The sequence below is a fragment of the Engraulis encrasicolus genome, chromosome 18 (genome assembly GCF_034702125.1).
Source record: "Engraulis encrasicolus isolate BLACKSEA-1 chromosome 18, IST_EnEncr_1.0, whole genome shotgun sequence".
Taxonomy (NCBI): domain Eukaryota; kingdom Metazoa; phylum Chordata; class Actinopteri; order Clupeiformes; family Engraulidae; genus Engraulis; species Engraulis encrasicolus.
The window spans coordinates 4,950,825-4,977,372 of record NC_085874.1 but is presented as its reverse complement, the minus strand read 5'-3'; the positions used below and the strand labels follow the sequence as shown (position 1 = coordinate 4,977,372).

Below are 26,548 nucleotides of genomic sequence, written 5' to 3'. Positions count from 1 at the left end.
ATTGGCATCTGAGGATGTAGTAGGTCAGTATGCCTCAAGCTTTAGAAATTAACTTATTCTAACCCTTTCTAAATGACTGAATAAATCACGTTTGATGCGATAATTCATTCCCATGTCTGTGAAAATCCAGGTCCTGTTTTTGTAATATATATATTTTTTTTAATTAAATGGAAAGCAATTGGACATCTTCTTGGGGCTGAAAAGAAGTCAAGTTTCCTTCTGTTTGGACGCCATATATTTTGTATTGTTGTATTAATTAATTTTTAAATCTATGGAAGCTTGGGGCCGACTGTACCAGCCCCGAAGTAGGCCTACACTGTAGATGTGGACACCAAATAAAACACCCATCAACCATCAGCAGCATCTCATTGAAAATAAGTGAAACTTGAACACATTTTAACAGTTTTTATTTGAAATGATTTAAATACAAATAATATATTTATTTTCATTTACAATAACAGTTTTTTTTGTTGTAAACAAAAATGGCAGACACTGTATTACTGGGTAACTGGATTCCTCTCCGGCCTCAGCGAGTGGGTGAGTCTTTTCAAGAGAGAGCGTGTGTGTGTGTGTGTGTGCGCGCGCGCGCGTGCATGTGTGTTTAAGTTGCACAAGTGTTTTTTTTTCCATTGGTGTACTGGGGGTGGTGGTGTAGCTTGTAATTGTATTGTCTAAAAGCAGATGCTACATTATTTGAGGAATCAGTAAAACATTCTTTCCCAGAAAAAAGAAGCCTCATTAAGCTTAGACTGTGTGTAGGTTTAGGTGTGTGTGTGTGTGTATACAGTGTGTGTGTGTGTGTGTGCGAGCGTGTGGCCGGATTAGAACCCCTGGCTCCTTTACAGAAAGCGTTACACTAAAAATGAAAAGAAAAATGCTAAACAAAACAAAAAAACCTACCTTAACATTTTTCTTTTTATCTACCAAATTTTGTAGTTATTTCCTCCATAAAGATCTATAAAATACATACATACGCCCCAGAGATTCAGCAAGGGAATCTTGGACTTTTGTTTTCCCCAGAACGGTTTGAGAGTGGTTTAATAAAAAAAAAATCACCAACACAAACAAAAAAAATGTTCTTGGATAAAATGGTGGTTTAAATTGAGGACTTTACGTCCTCACGAGCATGCGAGCCAGACCACTGTGTCAGGCACGGTGTTGAAACTCAACAGTATGTGTATCTTACGTGTGTCCCTGTGTGTTTTTATGACTGAAGTAAAAGTAAGCTTCAGCCCTTGCAATTATACATATATTATAAACCCACACAGGTGGATTATTCGGGATGAAAACGACCATATTGTCCATAATTTGAAGGAAATCTCCCTTAGATGATTTGATGGCTTAATTGGACTGAAGGTGAGTAAATGGAGGACAACACCCTCCCCGAAATATTGAGTCCATCACGATCCAAAAAAGGAGAGAGGCACGCATCTTCCTACTGGCTCTGTACAGGGCATCGCTTCCTCATCCTCTGTGGGACATTTACGGCTGAGCAGGGGCCTCATGAACAAAACAGGTTTACGCAGAAAAAAAGCGCCATAAGTAACTTTTCGCGCACATTTTCATATGTACTAATACCGACTTACCATGAAAGTGCAAAAGTGTGCTAAATTTCATGTGAAATCGGACATACCACATGAATCAGTATATGAAAACCTGTTTTCTGCATGGACTAGATACATTTGAAATGTGAAGTGCAAATGTATCTTTTTAGATTTTCAATTACCGGTACGCAAAGATTCAGTAGGAAAGTCTTTTGTACATGAGGCCCCAGGACAGGAGGACACAGATATGGAGGACGGGGCCGTGACAAAGCATCCGGGGAAAGATGCTCACACATAGTAAACAAACACGTTAACATTCTCTACCACGCACGCACGCACGCACGCACATACACACATTTCTTGGGGAAAAACGCATTTCTGGCACTTTAGCTCAGAAGTGCACTTTGTGCACCCTCTTCCAATGGAGCTGCAGCCAAAAAAACCACGTCTCACTACCACGCGCACACACACTCACAAACACACGCGCGCACACACCTGATTCTAAGAGATGAGTGAAAAAGACAAAGGAAAAATTAAATCCCAAATTCTGCTTGTGCTTGACGACTACTGTGCACACATAGCACAAACACAAGTGCATGAATAAGGCAACAGCTCAGGGAGGATGGAGAAATGGAATGTGAACAAGAAGGAAAGAAGAAGAAGAAGAAGAAGAAGAAAAAAAACACATGACAAACACTAAAGATGAATCACGAAGAAGAAAGCAGAATAGGAAACAAAGAGGACAAGGGGGGGGGGGGGCAAAAAGAAGAAAGGAGGAACACATTAAAGGAGAGAAAAGAGGATGGAGAAAACAGGAAAATTCGACAGCCCCCGTCTGCATTTTGATTCTACATTCACCTAATGTTATTCTCTCCACTGCTTCACTTTCTCTCAGGACGAAATGATCCACAGATACTCATTAACGGAAACGCATTACCGGTCAACCGCCACTGTTGCTGCAGCGCTGATATCCAGACCAGGGGTGTGTTAATCCTCGAGCTGCAAAGTAAGTTAGCAACTTACTTGGTTGCAATGCAATTTCCCATTGGAAACCTAGTGAGTTGCGAACTGGTTAGCAATGATACTTTCGAGAAATGGGGTCCAGATCTAGTAGCAAAAATAACAGCTCTGCTAGGCCCAACTATCCAACTGCAAAACAGGAGAAAGGGGATGAAGATGGTGTCACACACACACACACACACACACACCCAGTCGCCACACCGTCTGTGCACAGGCACTCACTGAGTTGAGATGTGCTTTGAACAGTATGGAGATTCTTTCGTAAAGCAACCGCACTCATAACAGACACAGAAGCACTTCCTCCCTCTCACACACATGCTCGCACACACACACACACACTCCCCTTCAGGGACTCTTTTATGAGAAGGCATCTACACTGAATGACCACCACCATAAAACAAAGCGACCATTAGGTGGTCATTATCCACAAAAACGTGCACACACACACCCCTAGAGCTGTAAGCACGCACACTCACTAGCACACATGTACAAACAAACACACACACACACACACACACACACACACACACACACACACACACACACACGCTTGCCGATGTATGCAAACACACTAACACACGCAGGCACGCTCGTGCGCACACACACACACACACGACTGAAAGACAATATATCCCTCCTCAAGCCTTACCTCAGCACTTTCTAAAGCACAAATGCACGCTCTCTGTCTCATAGACACAAACACAGACACAAGGAAATGGAACGACTCTGCAATGCAAACCACCGCAAATGCCACCGCACGCAAGCACGCAAACATACATACGCCACCGCCCTGATTGGCGTGCTTTCAAAAACACTGGAATTAAGACTGGGATTATCTGACAAAAAATGACACAGAAGACCAAAACCGGAAATAATCTGATGTAATAATATCTGCTGTAGCTGTTCTGTAGCCAAAGGGTAGCATTTCACTGGCGTCTCACAATCACACAGGCCAACGTGTGGTTGTTGGGACGACACCGATAAAAAAAAAACCCAACAAAACCCCCCCCCAGCTTCATCCAGGATTGTTCGGCACCAACTTAAAAAAAAAAGGTTACCGTGACGTTTCAGGTGAAAACCCTTCAAGGGTTGAAGCCGACTTTTTTTTTTCTTGGTATCTTGTCATTAAGGTTGCTCCAGGGAACAGACATTTGGATGTGTGTGGGCTTGCACCTACTCCTTGCTTTTTTTAAGAAGCCTTATCATTGGTTATGCATTAATGACCAATTATTGATTCATTGATGGGCAGTACCACCTCATGTCTGCTTAAAAAAAAAAGTCATTGACTCACATACTCACAAGCGCTCTCTCTCTCACTCACTCACTCACTCACTCACTCACTCACTCACTCACTCACGCACGCACGCACGCACGCACGCACGCACGCACACACACATACACACACAAGTCCAGAAAGCACAACACAAACCCCTTAAAAATCACACAAACACAGCCCAATCTAGAAGAAGACCCAACACACAGACACACACACACACACACACACAGACGCACACAGACTCCCTTCACACAGTTAGGGGGTGATAATGAGTGAGAATGAAGGTGAGGGAAGGCCTGTGAGTCAGGGGACACGATGCACTGAGTAGCTAGGCAACCAAGTAGCTAGGCAGCGTTTATTAGACACACATCTATCTCTGTCTGTGTGTGTGTGTGTGTGTGTGTGTGTGTGTGTGTGTGTGGAGGGGGGACTTCTTTTTTTGTGTGCGTGTATTACAGCAAGTCCAGTTTCTTGGGAAGGGTTTCATGTTCATCTGGAGACGTAATGCATGTGTGTGTGTGTGTGTGTGTGTTTGAGTGAGTTTCCACAGTGGTAAGTGGGGGAGATGGTGAGGTGGGGATATTGAAGAAATCGATGGATGGCCTCATGTCTAGAGGTACTGAGTATCCACTGTGTGTGTGTGTGTGCGCGCGTGTGTGTGTGTGTGAGAGAGAGAGTGCGTATATGTGTGGCGGGCTTGAAATCATTTTTAGTCCATGTGTGAATATACAAAAGCAGTCTGTATCTCGAACATACTGTTTGTGTGTGTGTGTGTATGTATGTATGCGATGGCAGGATTAGTTCTCTTCCTCTTGAGTGTGTGTGTGTGTGTACGTCAGCGTATTTTTACACAAGCGCACAACTGTGTGTGTATACGCGTGTCTAGTTGTTGTCCTCGTCTTCGCTCAAGTGTGTGCATGTGTTTGTGTGTGTGTTTAGTTGTTGTCCTTCTCGTCCTTCTCCTCGTGTGTGTGTTTTTAGTCGTTGTCCTCCTCCTCTTCCTCGCTCTCCTCAATGCCATCACTGTCATCCGGCTCCTCTTCCTCCTCTGTGTCGGGGATGTCCCACTGCGGATGGTTATCGGGCATGGCCTTCGCCTCGTGCACCTCCAGCTACACACACACACACACACACACACACACACACACACACACACACACACACACACACACACACACACACACACACACACACACACACACACAGGTAGGTTAAGTATTTAAAGCCCTTCAAGGGTTTGGATATAATTCAGAAGTCTAACCCATGCAAACCTTTGCGCTTAACGTGAAACGATTGCTCTTGACTACCATTGCAACAATTAGTATATAGGTCAAGGATGTTTTTCTGGGGGTTGAGACGCCAGGTGTTACAACCACAACTAATACCCAGAAATTCATTAGCAATTAGTGGATTATCTAAGAATCATATTCATTTCAGTACATCAATTACTAAAGAGAAAAAATGGCAGCATTACCTGTTGTTGCACCACCCTGACCTATGCTACTACTAAAACGTCATTGACCCATATTGCTTTGTCCATTTCAGCTAATACCAGCTATACTCTGTGTGCATGTGTGTGTGAATATCATACAGTGTGTGTGTGCACGTTTTGTGTGTGTCTGAATATCAGACAGAGTGAGTGTGTGTGTGTGTGTGTGTGTGTGTGTGTGTGTGTGTGTGTGTGTGTGCGCGTGCGTCTTGTGCTTGTGTGAATATCAGTGTGTGTGTGTGTGTGTGTGTGTGTGTGTGTGTGTGTGTGTGTGTGTGTGTGTGTGTGTGTGTGTGTGTGACCTTGAGTGGTTTGATCTGGTCCAGGCCCATGAAGGAGTCCGATCTGAGGATGACAGAGTACTGGTAGTTTCCCGTCTTAGAGGGCGCTGGAAACTTCAGCTCCACCTGAGGGTCGCGTGGTGGAGGAGAGGAGAGGACAGGAGAAGAGAGCAGAGGAGGAGAAGAGAGAAGAGGACAGGAGAAGAGAGCAGAGGAGAGGAGAGGAGAGGGGAGGAGAAGACAGCAGAGAAGAGGGTCAGTGATGCAAGCATACACACACACTTACACGCGCACACACACACAAAACATTACAGTAGATACAATGGGATGGGGGTTGCCTAGCAACTGGCCAATGAAAAGCAGTCTTGAGTCAGCTACTAAATCTCCCTCAAACTCAAACATAAACGCACACACGGCAGCTGAACGTCAGAATGTAGATTGGATATACGATTACATACAAATTGCATGAGCGCACATACTGTGGATGGACACACACACACACACACACACACACGCACAAACACACGCACACACACACGCACACACACACACACACACACACACACACACACACACACACACACACACACACACACACACACACACACACGCACACACACACGCACACACACACACACACACACGCACACACACACACACACACACACACACACTTCTTTCCGCATATCTAGACATCAGATGACTAAACTAAGTAAGGTATGGACATACACCACATGTTCCCTCTCTCTTTACATCCACTGACCTCCTCGGTGTCTTGGAGCGTGCAGACGTGGTAGGGCATGGAGACGAGGGTCTGGTCGCGGCGGTCGGCGATGTAGAGCCACCACCACTCCTGCTTCTCCTCGGGGAAGGAGAGGCTGTAGACGGGGTGCGTCACCTTGGACTTGGTCTCCAGCAGGGCCCGCTCCCGCCGCTGGATGCTCTGCTGCAGGGCCTCCCACTCCTGCACAGACGAACACACACACACACACATGCGTTAATATAACACTCCAGTACAAACATGTGCACACACACACACACACACACACACACACACACACACACACACACACACACACACACACACACACACACACACACACACACACACACACACACACACACACACACACGTTAACATAACACTCCAGCACATACAGTATACTGTAGGCACATGCATGTCCGCACAGACATGTTCAGTTCACCTGCCGCTGTTAATCTGTATTTTTTAATGTGTAAGCAAAGAAAGCTCCCGCACACGGTTCACATTTGCATGGTTTACTGCAACGTTTCCATCTACTGACCTTCTTCTAGCAATTCAATTGGTTTTGAATTGCTTGAAGGTCAGTAGACCAAAACGTTGCAGTAAACCATACAAATGTGAACAGTGTGCGGGAGCTTTCTTTGCTTTAACGTTGGTGACCTAGGGGTTCCACTTCTACGCACCTGACCAAGGAGGTGTGCAAGAATTCTTCACTTACTTAATATGTCAGCAGCAACTTGGCGGATAAGCTAAAAAAAAAACCCCTACACTTATTGCTAAACCTGCTTCTTCTGAGTATTGTACTCCAAACGCAATTTTGTTGCCTTTTTTGACAATCGCAATAAAACTATTGAACTTGAACTTTCCTCTCATCTTTTACAGTTCCCGGAGTATGCTTTTTGTCATTGGGGTATCTTCACACTGGGTTACGTGAAGAGTGCTATGAATGACATTACTACAGTAATCCTAGGTGCACAGAGACAACCAATGAAAAAGCCAGCACGCACCTCTTCGTCGTCGCCAGTGATCTCGTCCGCCTCGGTGTCGCTCTGCTTGTCGCTCTCGTCGTCCCGCTCGCTGGCCGTGTCCTTGTTGGCCTCGCCCTCGTCCGATTCGCTGCCCTTATCCGAGGCCGCCTCCTCCTCCTCCTTCGCCGCCGCCGCTACCACCTCCTACACGCACGCACACACCAATAAACAAAAACATAATTCATTATTTTTCATCTTAAATTCATCTTAACTTATTCTGTGTTGTTAATACATCACATTACTAGATAAATTAAACGCATGAACAACATGATGACCAGACTAAACAGGAATACAATAGAATAGAAAAGAATAGAATAGAAAAGAATAGAACATAAAAGAACAGCCTAGACTAAAATGGAATAGACTAGATTAGAATCCTTATAATCACTACACAGAACGAGACCTCTATGTTCTGTACAATGAGATAGAAGCGCCTCACACATCTGTGAGCCGTCGCACAAATCCCTTCGAGCTAAATGCAAAAGCAACTTGTGATGGATGATAATGCAAAACGGCTGCATTAGAATCTGCAAGGATCCAATGTTCTCTTCTCAGGGGCTCACTGGAACACTCGTTTAAAAAGAAAACCTCCCCTTGCCATCACAGGACGCTTCTCACATTTAGAAACTGCTAAATGATCTCCGCCCCCTTACACACACCTACTGCTTGCCTTACACCGCAAGTCGGCGTTTCCTTGCTTAAAATTCTGACGGCTAATTAATTGCGCCAAATGAAATTGGGTTTAATTACAATGTCATTTTGATTCACACGTAAGCGCTTAATTAAAACTGTTATCACAGTAAGTACAAACTCGACATCGCACAAAGGATACATGTCTGGAATGGCTCATCTGTGTGCGCTAGGTGTGTGTATCAGCAGGAGTGTTAAAGCGTTCTGATTGGCCGACTTACATTTCCTGCTACGTTGCCATTGGCTTGTCGGGGCTTGTCGCCCTTAGCTTGCTGTTGGGCGGCTGGCTTTTTCTTGGGGAGGGGTTTCTTCTTTTTGGACTTCGCAGCCTTCTTTGTGCTCTTGTTCTTGTTCTGCCACACTTTCACACTTTTGTTCTTGTTGGAGTCGCCCTGTTGTTTTTTTGTAACAGAAAAGACACAATATACACACGGTCATGAAACAAGAAAAGTGAATGTGGTGAGTCAGATATATTATCTTAAAGGAACGGTCCACCCTTTTTCGATCTTCACATATTTGCAGTACTCCCAAGTATTATACATGAATATGCAGATCATTTTCTTCTCAGTGTGTTCAGTACATAAATTGACATAATTAGCATAGCTTACCATAATCACTTGCAGTAAATAGTATCATTAGAATCAAGCCAAATAAGTGATCACAGGACGGAATTAAACAGCCGTTGTGAATTTCACATTCATTTTAAAGTGCTTTATTAGTACATTTGATGACATTTTATTTGGCACTATAGACTTCCATTCCTACGATGTCTAAATACCGTATATACTCTCATATTTACCATTGCTTAATTACAGATAAGTAATTTCTTGAAATAAGGTGGGCTGTATCTTTAATGAGTGTTAGCAGCATAACAGGTGGATGGAAGGTTATAGTGGTGGCCATGATGACTTGAGAGCCTACGTTGAGCAGTTTCAATTAAAACATACAAAACCATCCAAAAATAAATATCTTATTATACAACTGCTGTAGTAGGCTAGAACTTTAGAAATTGCATTCACAATACTAATTCTCTCTCTTCCCAAGGGACCTAGTAAGTGTGGTAGGCGTTTGTCGTCAAGGTGGCCACCTTAGCTGTTAGGTACTGGGGCAAACCCACAACATTTTGTAGGATACACACTGAGGCGCATGCTGAAGAGACAAAAGAAAAAGTAAAAGAAAAAGTACGGAAGGTGGGGGTAGTCAGAAGGAAAGAAAAACAAATACAGGGGAAAAAAGAGAGAGAAGAGGAAAAAAGGAAGAAAGGAAGAGAAAAAAAGCAAGTGTTTGATGGAACTCACTGCGTCCTCCTGAGATGCATCCTCTGATGCCAACTGCTGAGAGGCCTGCTCCTTCTCAAACATCTCCTGTGGATACACATACACGGACACACAAAAAGATATACATACCGATTTATACAATAATATACATATTTTTAGTGACCCTTTACCTATAACGGTCATTACGACGAATGCATATTTTAGGAAATGTAGGCTTCCGTCAGTATGGCTCTAACCTGTTAATACATGATCCATAAACATCAGATGTAAAATAGCCATTTTAGCTTACTCAAGCACATTTGCAATCTTGAGCTTTCATCAAATACCTTTGGATCAAGTAACTACTCCATCTAGTGGCTACTCCTGAAATTGCATGAAAGACCACAACACTGGAAAAAAAGGGGGGGACCTACCGCCATCTTTTTCCTGGTGAGGGTGACGGTCACTGTGACGATGGACCCTGCTGTGATGTTATTGCTGTCTTCATCATCCAGGACTGTGGACAGTAAACAAACAAATAAAATATCACAGGCTAGGAGGAGTGTGGGAAATTACCCAATTGGATCAATATACAAACAGATATGCAGTGGGGTGCATCAAATGCTCCTTGAAAATTAAAACTTTGATAAAATCTGCTCTTGCAGTATTGTTCCTTTGCACTATCATGATTTCCTTGCAAATCTCTAGCAAATTTGATCTATGTTAAAGGGTGGCACAATAGGCTTGGAATTTTGAATGGCAGTGAAAGGCCAAAATCAGTGCAAAATGTGTTCTGAGGCTGTTCTAATCAAAACTACCAAGGAATGTCATCTGGAAGAATGCTTCAGTTGCCTTCCTACTCCCCCAGGACATGAACACCCCAATACATGGCTAGTTAAGAATGGGTACCTGAGTGTTTAAACATGGCTAAAGGATTAACGGACTGGGCTAAAGCCTTACTAAAGGAAGGATGCAAAAAACTTGCATGAGGGGTTTTAAATCTGGTAATGTACCTTGTAGTTTGGTGTCCATGATGATGTGGGGGAAGTTGGCGATTACTGCCATGACCTCGTCATACTTCTCCTCCCCTAGAAAGCGCAGCATGCTCCGCCGTTCTGAGTCCTTCATGCTCACCAGGTCCTGCAAGCTGCGCACCTTATACTGGGACACAGACACACACACAGTTTAGCATGCTCCACCGCTCAGAGTTCTTCATGCTCACCAGCACATGCACATTCATTATACTGACACACACGCACACACACACACGCACACACACACACGCACACACACACACGCACACACACACACACACACACACACACACACACACGCGCGCACACACACACACACACACACACACACACACACGCACACACACACACGCACACGCACCAGGGAATTTTATGCTCAACAGGTCCCGCAGACTACGTGGCTTACACTTACACGCACACACAATATTGTGGGGGTCAAAGATACAAAAGCGCGCACACACACTTGCACACATACTCACTCGTGCACGCACGATACTCTGGGAGTCGAAGACACATGCATGCACACACACACACACACACACACACACACACACACACACACACACACACACACACACACACACACACACACACACACACACACACACACACACAGCAGCGTGTACCTTTTTGGAGATGCAGTAGCGCAGGTGTTCCTCCTCGAAGTGCGGCAGCTGCAGCAGGGGGGACTTGGCCTCCTGAAGGCCCTGCACCACCATCTGGGACAGCTTCATACAGTTCTCTATGGACACCAGCCGTGGGGCATGCACACCTGAACATACACAACATAAATCAATCAATCAATCAATCAATCAGCATCATCATCATCATCACGTAGAGCAGGGATGTCAAACTCAGGCCCGGGGGCCAAATCTGGCTGTCGGAGTAATTTTATTAGGCCCGCAAGATCATTTCAAATGTGCATCATAGTTGGCCCTCATATGCATGTGTGTGTGTATGTAAAGGTGTGTGTGTGTGTGTGTGTGTGTGTGCTAAGGTGTGCGCGTGTGTTAAGGTGTGCGCGTGTGTGTGTGTGTGTGTGTGTGTGTGTGTGTGTGTGTGTGTGTGTGTGTGTGTGTGTGTGTGCGTGTGTGTGTGTGTGTGTGTGTGTGTGTGTGTGTGTGCAGTACCTCCTCTGCTGTTGGCTATCATGGTGTGTGTGTGTGCGTGTGTGTGTGTGCAGTACCTCCTCTGCTGTTGGCCATCATGGTGAGCTGGCAGCCGACGTTGATCATCTCCTGCAGCAGCGCCGGACACTTCCTCACCACAAACCGCTGGTCTGAAACACACACACACACATACACCACTCAAGTGACTACATTTCAGTGAATAGCCTACTTAATTAACATATACTCGTTCAAAGAGTACATACATAAACTGTACATACATACATAAAGAGTACAACACCTTTATGTGTGCAAGATTTGTGTGTGTGTGTGTGTGTGTACCTTCCTTGATGTCTTCAGACGGCTCTATGCGGGCGAGTTGTGCGTGTGTGTGTGTGCGTGTGTGCGTTTGTGTGTGTTCCTTCTTCGATCTCCTCTATGTGTGCCGTGTGTGTGTGTTTGTGTGTGTACCTTCCTCGATGTCTTTGAACACCTCTATGTGTGCCGTGTGCGTTTGTGTGTGTGTGTGTGTGTACCTTCCTCGCTGTCTTCGGACACCTCTATGCGCGCGAGGTGTGCGAGCATGAGCACGCGGGCTTTCAGGCTGTACGGGTAGCAGAACGGCGGCTCCTTTTTCTTCACATTGATCACGCTGCCCAGCTCACGAATCAGCTACCGCACGCACGCACACGTGCACACACACACAGACACGCACAAATACACATGCAAACACACACAAAAGTGAGCGCACAATCACACACAGGTGTAGACACTTCGACTTATAAGCCAAAAATGCATTGAGATTCAATTCATATCCAATTAAGCGTGCAGAAAATATTATTATAGTATAGTATAATCAGGGCTGCTGACTGCTTTGGCTGGGCCCAGGACAAAGTCACGTGAAGGGCCCCCTCACCCCAACACATACATTGTAACGAGGACCCAATTCTGGTCCCCCTCTCTACATGGACCTGGGACAAGTGACCCCTTTGTCCCCCCTATCGGCATCCCTGAGTATAATCTCAATTTCAAATTAAAATGTCAACTCTTTTCTCACTGGATAATAGTAACTGATGAGGTAAAAAAAAGTACACAACGGTTAAGACTATAAAATAAAGGAATGTATAGTGTTTGGGAGTAAGGCAGTTTCATTTTTATGCGTGTGTAACAGCACTTGAAGTCTCCAGGCTCTCTCTCTCACTTTCACACGGGGCCCCAGAGGGCCTTGTTAAGTTACAAGCGGGTATCAAAGTCGGCGTGGAAGTTTGAAGGGCACCACAAACAAGAACAAGACTCTGCCAGGCAGCCACCCTGTTAGCCACCTGGCCCACTCACGGACAGGTGGAGAAACAAGTGCACACACACACGCGCACGCACGCACGCAAGGCGTACACACACACGGGTACCTGAGGGACTTCGATGTTGTCATTCGGTCTGCTGACGGCTTCCTTGTTGCTGCGAGGGTCGAACTCAAAGGCAGCCGTGAGGACCATCTCTAATCCTGTAGCACACACAGCAGACAGGAGTCAACACACACACACACACACACACACGCACGCGCACACGCACACGCACGCGCACGCGCACGCACACACACACACACACACACACACACACACACACACACACACACACACACACACACACACACACACACACACACACACACACACACACACACACACACACAATGGCTGTGGCAGATGATACAAGCACTTTCTCTCCTGGTGAGTGTTTCTGTGTTTGTGTGTGTGTGTGTTAGAGAAGTTTGAGAATGTGTGTCCGATTCTCACTTTCCATGTTCAAGTTCTGTCTCTCACAGCAAGTGTTTATGTGTGTGTGAGTGAGAGTGAGAGTGAGAGTGAGAGTGAGAGTGAGAGTGAGAGAGATTGTAAATGTGTCCAATACTCACTTTTCATGTTCATATTGGGCGTCTTGTACATGAAGTGCATGAAGAGCTGTGTAGTGTTGATGAGAATCTGATCTCCACTGTAGCGGATGGAGCGATACCACCAGGTGCCCTACACGCGCACACACACACACACACACACACACACGCACAATATTCATTTGAAGAAGTTTATAATCACAAGTCGACAAACACTTTTGAATACATAGACATACAGTTGGTCAAAGACATACACAATAGAATCAAACCCGTCAAGACACAGACTTGTAAGAGTGAACGCAAACATAAAGAGATAGACAGGTGATCACACACATATAAAGTTCTATACATGTGCCACAAGAGAGTGCCATCACAATGGCCCATAGCTAAAACCTGCTAACTAGCATGACAAATGTTGCTGAACTGACAACGATAGAAGGTGGACTTACCACAACAACGGGCAGAATCACCATGAATGCTAGTCCATATACTAGCAACACCTAGGAGGAAAAACAAACACAGGCACATACAATAAGCAACTATATGCATTTAGGGATTTTTTTTTATTTAAGAACATAGGATTCATAATCATTGGATGGCATTTTAGGACATTTATCATTGGATGGCCTTTGCATAACTTATTACAAACATTTAAAAGGGGCACAATGTAGGATTACGGAGTCTCAAAATGAAAAAAAATGCTGTTTAACTAAGTCCGCTGTGAGAATGTTTTAATCACAGAATGCCAACAGTTGATACAAATGTTAATATGTATCTGGTGGTGTGTAAAGTGGGTTTTTTTTGTATGAGAAATGTTTCTCATGACAATCGTTCGGGTCACTCTGTCAAAAGTTCCATTTGGGGTTCTCAGCGGACGTACCGTGGAAGTGGTTGCGAGAGTCATTGTTCACTTACTACTAATGTCTCAAATAAGCATCGCCTGACTCGGGACAGTGATTAATTCAACTTTTAATCCTACATAGTGCCCCTTTAAAATCAAAACACAGGCTACCTCTGACTTCTAAGGAGTCTTACATAGTCGATGCAACCTGATGCATAGGGTGGCCACCAAGCTACGCTTTGGCTACCATCATGAGTTAATGCATAGCAAAACGCAACCATTGATTTAAAAAAAAACAAAAAAACATGACAAGCTTAACACGCATTGGTGGAGAAACCTGCCTCGTCTTTGAAGAAGATAGTTGCATCAAGTCAACACATGTTGCTTGCATCGACTATGTAACCTCCCTTAAACTACTATTGATGTGTGCTGCTGTGTTTGTTAAAGTGTTAATATTTATTAAAAGAAAAAAATAGACAAATGAAGGATTCAGACCAGCATGGAGTTGTTCTGGTCCACTAACCAGGAGGGCAGCGCGATACCAAACGTTAACGCTGTGGGATGGATCCGAGAGAGAGAGAGAGAGAGAGAGGGAGGGGGAGAGAGAGAGAGAGGGAGGGGGAGAGAGAGAGAGAGAGAGAGAGATTTACCGCAACGGAGAGAAATATTCAAGATTCAAAAAGCAAGCAAACATACAAAAACAAAACAACGAACATTGTTTCACTGAAAAATCATATGCTGGCAGTTATCATACCTCTTGGACCATCAGGGTTGCCATACGTGTCCCAATTGTATTTCGCCGTGGGATTTGTTAAGCTGCAGAAAGAAAGGGAATTGATTAAATTGCATGAGTGCGCCATTAGACTGGAGAATTTATATTTCAAAAATGCATCAACAATAGATAAATACATAGAAATAAAACACCAGGTTAGAGAACATCTGAGGCACTCAATGTTGCAATTTTTATACAATATATATATATATACACTCGCCTCCAAAAGAGTTGTCGCCTATCCATCTGTTTGGAATAACAGCTAATAACCTGACTTTCAATTAATCACTTGGCTTCAGAAGTCACTCATATGAAAGCTACAACACTCCCGAATGAAAATGTATGTACAAAAATAAATTTCATGCACCAACGAAAGATTGACCCTTTATTGAACACAGACAGGGCAGATTTTCACAAGACAAAAGTTTTTTCGCCTATCGAACATAATGTGAAAATGAGCAGATAAGTCACTTCAAAACACTTCAAATACGCAGATTGGGTGTCCTACTTAATCACTGAATCACTCTCACCTCTCCAGAAAATCAACTTTGGCCTTAGGTGTATGTTTAGGGTCATTGTAATCATGGAAAGCAACACAATGAAAATCAATGGAGTTCAATGAGAGATGGTGACATATTCGCTATTCGTAGAGCAATACATGTTTAACTTCATGATGTAATCAATGATAAAAGCCCTCAAACACCTGCAGCATGCATGCAGCTCATCATAAGAGCTGTATCTGTACCATGTTTCACGTTATGCAACATTTCTCTTTTTTCATATTCTTCATCTCCAACACCATCCAGGGTACATCCCAATATGTGACCTTGCCTCCTCCACTTGCCTCCTTCACTTGCTTCTCGTCATGATGACATCACTGAAAACAGCATTATATTTCAATATCTTGCAAAAGCTCAATTGTAAAGTCTTTTTCTCATTTGCAATTGGGATGGTGAATGAAAAACAGTCCCTCAAAAGTTGTTGTGGCGAGGCTGACAGCTGGGAAACTTTATTGTTTTCTCCACGGAGGAGGGGCCAGGAGGCGGGACGAGGAGACAAGCACAAGTGGAGGAGGCAAGGACACATATTGGGATGCACCCATAGTTTAGATGCTATCAGTTCTAAAATGGTTGATCTTGGGATCTTGACTTCAGAGTATGAGTCCCATTAGCCTTCATTTTTGTCAGAATTAGGCCTGACATACTCTTGGCTGGCTTTTTTGAGACAGGACAGTGGGAGAGACTTCTTTGGTGTTAAAGGTGAAGAATTTGGAATAAATACATGGTGCCTAAAGTCAAACATGGGAGGGATACAGCTCTTATGTGGAGCTGCATGCATGCTGCTGGTGTGTGAGGGCTTTTTATCATTGATTACATCATGAAGTTAAAAATGTATTGCTCTACGAATAGCAAATATGTCACCATCTCTCATTGAACTCCATTGATTTTCATTGTGTTGCTTTCCATGATTACAATGACCCTAAACATACACCTAAGGCCAAAGTTGATTTTCTGGAGAGGTGAGAGTGATTCAGTGATTAAGTATGACACCCGATCTGCGTATTTGGAGTGTTTTGAAGTGACTTATCTGCTCATTTTCACATTATGTTCGATAGGCGACAAAACTTTTGTCTTGTGAAAATCTGCCCTGTCTGTGGTCATTAAAGGGTCAATCTTTCTTTGGTGCATGAAATTTATTTTTGTACATTAATTTTCATTCGAGAGGGTTGTAGCTTTCATATGAGTGTCTTCTGAAGCCAAGTGATTAATTGAAAGTCAGGTTATTAGCTGTTATTCCAAACAGATGGGTAGGCGACAACTCTTTTGGAGGCGAGTGTATATATATATATATTTTTTTGCAACCTTGAGTGCCTTGGAGTTCCTCCACAAGTTTGAGAGGCCCTACACCTATGATTCTCAAACTATGGGTATTGCAGGTGGGCCACGAGAGGTCTTAGAAGAAATATCTTCCCCAAAATGCCAAATTTGATCTTTTCATTAATATTTTCAGAATAATAAAGCAATATTTACTAGTATGACCAAAGCACAGTACGTTTTGCAGCTAAAAATGTCAATTTCTGGAAATACAAAATTGCGGACCATGGAGAAGATCCCCTTTTTCATGTATGAAAAGTGCAATTTTCTCAGTCATTTTACATTTTTAGAATGTGATGGTGTAGTATTTGTTTAAAAAGGTAACATTTGTGAATGGGCAGCATGGATTCGGGAAATGAACTACTAAAAATATTACACAGTGCATCTTCAAGGGAAAAAAAACACCCTGCCAAAAACCAAGCATGTAGTTTGATCCATAATTATGTTACTGCTTTGTTGCATCTGGTATTGGAGGCCTTTACCACAGGCATCTTGACAGGCATCATGGGTATCATCATCAAACAGGAAAATGTTTAACCCTGTGCAAGAACACTTGGTTTGAGGAGAATATCATGTGCATTCCAGCAGGACAAAAACCCAGATCACACATCCATCAGCACAGAGGAAAGGTTGCAAAATGAAGGGGGGGAAAAAAACAAAAAAAACAAAACAAAAAAAACCCGGTTCTAAAATAGCAAGACAAGATTCCAGACGTAAATCCAGTTGACAGTCTTGGGGGGAATGTGAAATCTGTCATTAGGAGAAAGAACCCTGTACTTGTTCAAGAGGATGAACATAGGAAGGGAAGGGTGGGGGAGAATACCACCAGAAGTGCAAGAAGCTTGTAGATGAATACAAAAACTTTTCAAGGCTGCCATTGCTTTCTCAAGGGTGTGCAACCAAATATTAAGGAGGAGTGCCTAAGTTTCTGCACATGCCCTTTTTCTTATTTTTCTTTGAAAGTATAAAATCCATTTGGGAAAAAAATATTTGGAATACTTTCATTCTTATCTATGGACCTCCAATTAAAAGATCCTGGTGGCAAAAGCTGTGTATATTTCCATTCATATCTGGATATGGTGTGTGTGAGGTCTTACGCAGCGTAGGCTTTGGAGATCTTCATGAAGGTGGCCTCATCTCCACCTTTGTCTGGATGGTGTTTTAGAGACAAGACCCTGTACTGCTTCTTGATCTCAGCAGGAGTTGCACTCTAGGGAAACGAACACGCAGACACGCAGACACACATACACGCGCACACACACACACACACACACACACACACATACACACACACGCACACACACACACACACACGCACACACACATGTACACACTCACACACGCACGGACACACGGACACACACACACACACACACATACACGCGCACACACACACACACACACACACACACACGACAGGAGATGACTACCATATCCCACCCAGTGCAGAGACATACTGTACTTGTTGCTTTCATAGGGAGCCCAGTTGTACAGTCCTGCCATCAGTACCTGGTGCCATTTATATTTAGTATTATACTGCACATGCTTTGGCAATACAATGAACTATTTGCCATTTGCTGCATCTATTCTGCTCTACTGAGGCAGAGAGAGAGAGAGAGAGAGAGAGAGAGAGAGAGAGAGAGAGAGAGAGAGAGAGAGAGAGAGAGAGAGAGAGAGAGAGAGAGAGAGAGAGAGAGAGAGAGAGAGAGTGTGTGTGAGAGAGAGAAAGAGAGAAAGACAGAGGCAGACAGAGATGAGACACATGAACTGGGAGAATGAGGATAGCGTTCATGATAATGACAGAAGAGGAGAGCAAGAAGAAAACAAACAAACAAATTAACAGCTGGAAAAGTGTTGAGCTTACAGGATCCAGGTTGAGGATCTCATACGGGTTATACTCCTGGTACTCCCGCTCCAAACTAGACACTTTGTAGGCCAGCAGCAGAAACACTGCCCAGCCGAGCAGCAACACCACTTTTCTGCAAACACAAACAAACAAAAACATAAGCAACATCAGAGGGGTATACTAACCGCAGAGATACACCAGCGGCGATCTGAGCGAGTCGAGCGACGGAAGTAATTGACTTTGTATTGAGTCGAGAGACAAAAGCGATTCTGGAGACTAGAGCGATTTGCGCGACGAGCGCGACAATTTGAAGTTGAAATCTTTTCAACTTTTTATGACGCGGTTCGGCGACAAGCCGCGACAGCCAATGACTGTATAGAGGTCAGTGACCACAGCCAATGGGAATGCTTGAATGCTTTGCCTTCTGCCTGTACGGACATACTCTAGTCTCCTCAATCTCTCGTATTGCTTGCTGCTACACTCTGTCGCTTGAATCGCGTCGCCGCTGGTGTATCTCTGCGGTAAGAAGCTGGTTCAGGAGTAAACTAGGCTACCGTGCGAGGTAGCGAGTAAATATCTTCTGAATCCAGTCATTACATGCGCTGTTTTACATATGTTGTTTTGAGAACTTAATTTAGATGATTCATGCAAAAATATCAATATTTTTTGTACAGAAGTCGTTTGCATGAAAAATGTGAAAAAACACATCCTGCTAATCGTTTGGTACAAAAAATTATATAAAAATATCAGGAATAACATGTGGAGCCTGTGACACAATTCCAACGGGATCAAAATATTATTTAATACCACCATTGGATTACATGCTAAACTTTTCAGTTAAAATCTTCCTGCGGTCCCATGAATGTGGAGGATATGACGTCACTTTCGAACTCTATTAGCAAATAGTAACACCCATGATCAGAGCACAGGGGTTGTGTATGGGATGTATAGGTTGGACATTGTGTGTGTGTGTGTGTGTGTAGTTGATGGCTTTAATGGTTCTCTAGGAGTGTGGAACGCATTCTCACTCGCCAACACATGCTGCCTAACCTTAGTCAGAGTTTACAATTCACCCCACTTCAGCTTGTGTGTGTGTGTGTGTGTGTGTGTGTGTGTGTGTGTGTGTGTGTGTGTGTGTGTGTGTGTGTGGCCATTTACAAATACACAAGGACAAAAAGCGCGCGCGCACACACACACACACACACACGTAAATCTTCAAACAGCTATATAGCCTCTGGGCCAATTGGACAGAGATCAAACACATACACAAGCACACACAGGTTTCTCCAGCTGAGCTTGATGTACCAGTGCTGACTGACTGATATCAAACAAACCAAGAAAAACTGTCAAAAACTATGCCTAGATCAAAACGATTCCTGACCCTAAAATGTCCGTATAGCCTTGCTGTTAAATGCAGTGTTTGCATTTCATTAGCACAACCAAAAAAAAAGGTGGTGATGGTGGTGATTGCCCTCACAATAACTAACCCATAATGATTACTAAATCCAATAACCTGTCAGTATTAAGATTGTTTTATTTAAGCATAGTCATACTTTTGGGAATAAAAACAAAGAAACAATGGTCAAAACTCGTTACCAAGCCAGATCCTCAAAACAATTAGCCCCTAATGGGCCATTAGCTAATATTATGAACAACTCAGTGCGGCACGATGGTGGAAGAGAACGGGTTAAGCACCCAACCAATCAAAATGTGACGGGCGCCATGTCATGGCACAACTGCATTGTGAAACAAAAAGACGCATGCCAACACATTGTTCTATAGACCTGCCCTGCATGCCCATGGGGACCAAGGTTCAAAACCCCACCCGGATCATTCCCCAACTTTATATCCATTTCTCTATCTCTCTGCCACTTGATTTCTCTCAGTCCTTCGCTGGTCTTTCGTTAAAGGCACAAAACCTCAAAGAAATAATACAAAAGAAAATAAAATGAATATGTCATACTATTCAAAAAATAAGAAAATAAGATGTACAGTAGAATGAGGTCACCCAAACTTCCTCCCTTGCGGAAAAAAACTTAGACTGTATTTCATATGAAACTGCAAAATTGCAACATCCTTTCCACATATAATAGTCACATATCACCCATCTTAACCAACAAATGCTCAGCAGAAACACTTAAACCCTTAAAGTGCAACCATAAACCACACCTTTCCTACAAGAAATTGCATTTGTAGCCTGGTGTTAACCAGACATGTAACCTACCGTAGGCCTACTCTTAGGACCTCACACACCTGGGTTCATGAGACTTGTTCTCAGGTTATGGTGTCATGCATACTTGACCAAATGAGTTTGAAAGATTGTTACAACACTTAACAACAGAAAGAGGAAAGGCTCTAACCAATATGGTGGCATCTGTCAACAGGCAGCCATTTTTAAAAGTGACAACACTTGCCATCAAGTCTATGAACTGGCACAACAACAAAAAACTCACAAAAACCCCAAACACAACCAACTAGTTAAAACGTCTGAATTGCACAAAAGACAGTGCACAAATTGCACAAAAAACAAAATTGCACAAAAGACAGTGACAAGGGTGTAAGAAAAGATGCCCCATTTGCTCGCAAACCAAACACACAGACACACTCAATAATATAAAAGGAAACTACAGTTACAATCAATCCGACTGCACATCAAATCGATGCAGATGCTCTGTGCAGAGATCTAAGATTGCAACTCCCTCTGGATGGCAGATAAAGCGGTCATGCTACACCAGTGGGCATTTAGGAGGTAGTAAATATCCAGGAAATAAATAAATTAACTAAAAGGAGAGCCTCCCATTGGACGAGGAGTGCTGTGAGTCACAATAACGTCCCTCCTGCACTGCTGCTTCTGTAGCCATGGCAACCAGTCAGTGCAGACAGCATCCCTTATACACTTGTGAGGGCACACACAGCATGCAGAGAGAAAAAAGACAGAGAGATGGAGAGAGACAAACGGAGAGAGACAAACAGACAAAGACATCCTGACGACCCTAAGAGAAAGCTCTTTAATACAAGTATATTGTGCCAAGAACATTTTGTGCCTGTAAAATTATTTTTCAATTCTGCAAACACATGGAAAACGTGCTTGTGGAAATAAACTTTATAACTCAACACTGTGTACTGCAGTTTGGGGAAATCGTGTTAAAGTGTGTGTGTGTGTGTGTGTGTGTGTGTGTGTGTGTGTGTGTGTGTGTGTGTGTGTGCATGTGTGTGAGAAAAAGAAAAAGAGAGAATACACAGGGGAAATAACAGCGACAAGAAAATGAGACTTCCCACGTGTGTGTGTGTGTGTGTGTGTGTGTGTGTGTGTGTGTGTGTGTGTGTGTGTGTGTGTGTGTGTGTGTGTACACACAGCTTATCCAGGTTACACCAGTTTATCAGGTTATGCTTTGAAGTGACACTATCACACCCCAACTTTGTAACAAGTAGGTTGACCACCCAGGTTGACCACTGCACAGCTCTTCCGTTTAGTTGGTGTGTGTGTGTGTGTTTAGACTGGTCTAATACAGAGTCCTCCATGGATCAGTGTGTGTGTGTGTGTGTGTGTGTAAAACTTACTTGAGTGTGGGGACGATGCTCTGCTGTGACTTCATCACCCGCAGACGGTACCACAGACAGCGCCCATGGACCCGCCTCATAGACTTCAACCGTAGTTGTTCTATAGACCAAACACACAGAGAGCCAGACACACACTTTAAAGTCTGGATAAAGTCTGGTTTCTGCACGGTAGAACATGGTTCTCAGCACAACACAGTGATGTGTTTTGAGAGAGAGAGAGAGAGAGAGAGAGAGAGAGAGAGAGAGAGAGAGAGAGAGAGAGAGAGAGAGAGAGAGAGAGAGAGAGAGAGAGAGAGAGAGAGAGAGAGAGACTGCTAGGCTACAAAACATGGTACCCTAAGTCAGTGTTTCCCAACCAGGGGTACGTGTAGGGGGTACTTGGAAAAATGTTATAATAACAAATGTATGGAGCAGTCACATTAGGACAGAGAAAACGATATAGAACATGAATTAGGGGGTACTCATGGCACAGCTAAGAGGCTTAGGGGGTACGTGAGACAGAAAAGGTTGGGAAACACTGCCCTAAGTTAAGGTCTCCCACCATGAACAAGGTTTCTGGATCATGGACCGTCTTAGCTCCTTTGGAATCAGTGGAGCGCTGTGATACTTTGCTATATTTATGTAAAGCAGGTTATTTATAGGTGTCCACCAGAGCAAAAAAAAAAAAAATCTGAGACAAGAATGAAAGGAAAGTATTCTCTTTCAAGGGGGCAGTTTTTGTCAACTGTCAGGGCTTTACTTGTGAAGGCAGCGTCTCACATCGAACAGCTCACGGATTCCGCTTTGTGCCAGAGCCTTTCTTTTTCTTTTAAAGTGCCAATGGCTTTTAAATGGCTGCATGCCGCCTATATTTTGCCATTAGCTTATCTTCATTGCTTTGCTGTAAAACTCGTGAAGAAAACCTTGCTCGTGAACAACTTGCTAGCAGGTGACGTTAACGTTTAGAACTATGCGTATCGCGGTTACATAGCTTATCTAGCTCCACGTTATCCCTCCGTGGAGTGTCAGGAGGACTGCTGTTATGTAAACACAAGTGTTTTTTTTTTTTTGCTATCGTGCATCATTTCCATGTGTTGGTGTGCTGTACATGATGGATTGCACATATGGTGCTATGCGACAACACAACAAATTGATGGCAGTTCGAAACGATCCCCTGATTGACGCTCCCAACCCAGGACGCTCCCCTTTCATCTCGCTCCCACTAGCCAGACTATCGGTACCACCGCCATATGACGGAGCTAATTATGTTGTTGATGTTAGTTTTTTGTTTCTAACCCTAACCCTAACCCTAACCTTAACCCTAAACCTAACCCTAAACCTAACCCTAAACCTAACCCTAAACCTAAACCTAAACCTAACCCTAAACCTAACCCTAACCCTAAACCTAAATTGCTTGTATGTGGCAGTATATGATAATACGTGAAATATAATCGGGTGGGACTACACGTCCGGGAGTGATAGAAACACCTGGGACCGCACGTCCGGGAGCGATCTCAGTTGGGAGTCTCCATCCCCCACCGGTTCGGATCAGAGAAATAGCCCATCAACTCGTATTCAACTGTGCATCTCCCCCGTCAAGCTTCAATGCTAGTTCACGCGCACATCTTCACTTTGTAAGCAAGCAAGGCGAACGTCTACGGCTTCCCATCCTCAAATCATAGATGTCATGATCATTTTAATTCGCAATGTTGAACCCAGGGGGGCGATGCTGGTAAATGCATAGGCTACCTCTGGTCACCTCACATGAAGCACACTGTTTACAACGCTGACTGGCCAGGAAGCTGGGTCTTGCACAGCTCATGAATCACGCTGTTGAGAGAAATGTGACGTTGCAAAGAGGCAACGATACACTTCTCCTAAATAACCAAACCAGCTGGCCATCACCAACCACTAAACTTTGCTAACATAAAGGAGCTTAACAGCAGTCAAGCAACTTAGCGTGGCAGCCATCAATAGCACACGAACTTGTTTAATCGTAGTTGCTAGTGGTTCTCCGTGATTAACGTAGTGAGCGCCGCTTTCACCCGGGCCTGTGGGCAAACACACACGCTAAACATGTTTTCTGATGAAAATGGGCTGTAGCTGTCATTGATTAGACTGTCTGCCAACTATAAAGGGCATGCAGCAAATCGAACAGCTACCTCCCGCTAACAGGACCTGAACTGCCTGCAGATTGCTAATGGTGTAGTAAGCCGTATTGTCGGGCCTTACCCGCATTTTGGTCCCGGGGCCAGAGGTAGTATGTGGCTGGGATGACAATAAGTCCAACAAAAGACGTTAAGAAGTAGAAGAACGTGTTGCCACTGTCGTCGTACTGGAACTGTTGCCCGGCCATTTCGTAGCGGTACTGAGGTCCCCTTTCTCCGCCACCGCTGTGCCTTTCCTACCAGTCCCAAAGAGCTGGGTAGTCCAGTTGGCTAGCTACCTGGCTAATGCAGCTACGAAGAAAAAATGCAGAGCTGAAGCTTACGTGTTCGTACTCATGCGCACTTCCAACCTTTCTTCCTCTTCACAACTGCGCTTCAACAGAATTCCTCGAACCTCAGTACTGCCACCCTGCGGAAAAGGTTGCAACTCTTCCTTTCTTTTCCCCATTTAATTTCACTGTCACCATCTATCCTACCATTCACTTTTCCTGTCAGTCTATCTATTATATTATATTAATTATATTCTATTAGGCCTATATTATATATTACTATAATTTCCATATTATTTTTGTATGGTCTTGTGACCATTGATTTGATTCTATTCAGTCTCCCTTGGGACTCTTTGCTATGCTTAATTTGATGACATCATGAGTTTTCAATTACTGTAATTTAAAGGCGAACTAAGCAACATATTCATTTGAATTAATCAACTTTGTGAGCCAACTGATAGCGGATCCTCATGAGTTGATCGTTCCCTGAAGAGAGCATACACCTGTACATGAGCTACAGATCTAAACACAGAGCCCCCAACAGAGTAGGCCCTTGGTCTCCAAACTACGGCCCACGGGCCAAATCCGGCCTGTACATGGCAAACATTTGACCCGCCATGAGGTCAGAAGAAATGAAAACATAAATGTGTGTGATGTTTGGAAGTCAGAGGCGTGCTCAGTCCCTTTAGGAAGATGAAAAAAGTATTCTTGTGGGTGCTCTTTGGTTCAAGGTTCAATGTCAAAAAAGTTGCTCGCCAAGTCTACCTTTATGCCAATGAGCAATAACCCAACTTTGGTTGCCTTTACAAAGAAAGTGTCACATGACATGAATGAAATGTTCAGTAAAAGACAGAGAAAAATGAAGGACAATCTAACAAGAAAAGAAAGGGTAGCACTTGAAAACCTGTCAAAAAATTATGAAATTATGATCAAACCGGCTGACAAGGGGGGTGCAGTAGTGGTAATGGACACTAGCTATTACATTATTGAAGCACAAAGACAACTGGGAAATGATGTCTACTATGAACAATTAGGCCTAAGCATGAATCCCATTGAGTTAATGAAGAGTGAACTTAGGGCTATACCAAGGTGCAGCCTATTGATAGTGTGAATTGTGAAATGACATTCATTGACCTGTAAAACAAAACAGTAAAACACTTCTGTTCTTTTTTTGTCAGGTGATGGGAAACTTCTCCCAAGAGTCATTACACCACCCCAGCTTGTCGGAAAGGCGCCTGGCACACCAGCAGTTCAGGTATTTTCCACATTGTGTACACTCAAAACATAATTCCATGAACATGATTGTGTTTCAGACTATGCTTATGGTACATTTAACATGTCTTATGTGTTTATTCTGTCACAGATTTAATACCAGGGGGCGCTTGCAAGAATCCAGTGTGATGCTGAACCTGTCCAGTGCCAGCTACTGTACTTCACAATCCAGCAGTTCTTCCACCAATTGACAGTCTTCCTCTCCTATCCCCATCTGGACTGAACATTGACAGGTCGAAATATCTATATGAAATGATAAGGTCTTTCTGTGCTGATGACATCACAAGACAATGCTGAGGTTATGCCACCAAATGGCACTTAACCATTTTGCGACTTATTGTGCAGTATGTATGCCAAGGTTTATGCACTTGAATGCACTAAATAGTAATGCAGGGATGTCAAACTCAGGGCCGGGGGGCACACACACACACACACACACACACACACACATTAATGTATTTTAATGACTTGAACAACAGACTGTGCAGGCACATTTGAACTACAATACAGTGGTGCTCATATGTTTACATACCCCAGCAGAATATATGTTTTCTTGGCGATTTCTCTCAAAATATGAAGGATTACACAAAA

The 26,548-nt window shown here is 43.7% G+C and overlaps 1 protein-coding gene across 1 annotated transcript; it reads right to left on the bottom strand.

The window, feature by feature from the left end:
• Positions 1 to 390: 390 nt before the first annotated feature.
• On the bottom strand, positions 391 to 24,755 carry sec63 (SEC63 homolog, protein translocation regulator). The gene is made up of 20 exons (XM_063222847.1): positions 24,481 to 24,755; positions 22,270 to 22,369; positions 18,727 to 18,841; positions 17,960 to 18,072; positions 14,971 to 15,032; positions 14,712 to 14,770; positions 13,825 to 13,875; positions 13,400 to 13,508; positions 12,894 to 12,988; positions 12,024 to 12,159; positions 11,568 to 11,660; positions 11,008 to 11,153; positions 10,361 to 10,508; positions 9,782 to 9,864; positions 9,390 to 9,455; positions 8,313 to 8,483; positions 7,381 to 7,545; positions 6,374 to 6,574; positions 5,632 to 5,736; positions 391 to 4,952 (listed from the first exon to the last, which is right to left on the bottom strand). The coding sequence occupies exons 1-20, from the start codon at positions 24,602 to 24,604 to the stop codon at positions 4,818 to 4,820; spliced, it is 2,277 nt and encodes a 758-aa protein (XP_063078917.1). The 5' UTR covers positions 24,605 to 24,755; the 3' UTR covers positions 391 to 4,817.
• Between the last annotated feature and the right edge of the window lie 1,793 nt (positions 24,756 to 26,548).

Coding starts and splice junctions, on each gene's coding strand:
- sec63 (XM_063222847.1), bottom strand. CDS start 24,604: ATGGCCGGGCAACAGTTCCAGTACGACGACAGTGGCAACACGTTCTTC. Junction 22,370..24,480: donor GCCCCGGGACCAAAATGCGG/GTAAGGCCCGAC, acceptor TTTGGTCTATAG/AACAACTACGGTTGAAGTCT. Junction 11,661..12,023: donor GTCCGAAGACAGCGAGGAAG/GTACACACACAC, acceptor TGTGTGTTTCAG/ACCAGCGGTTTGTGGTGAGG.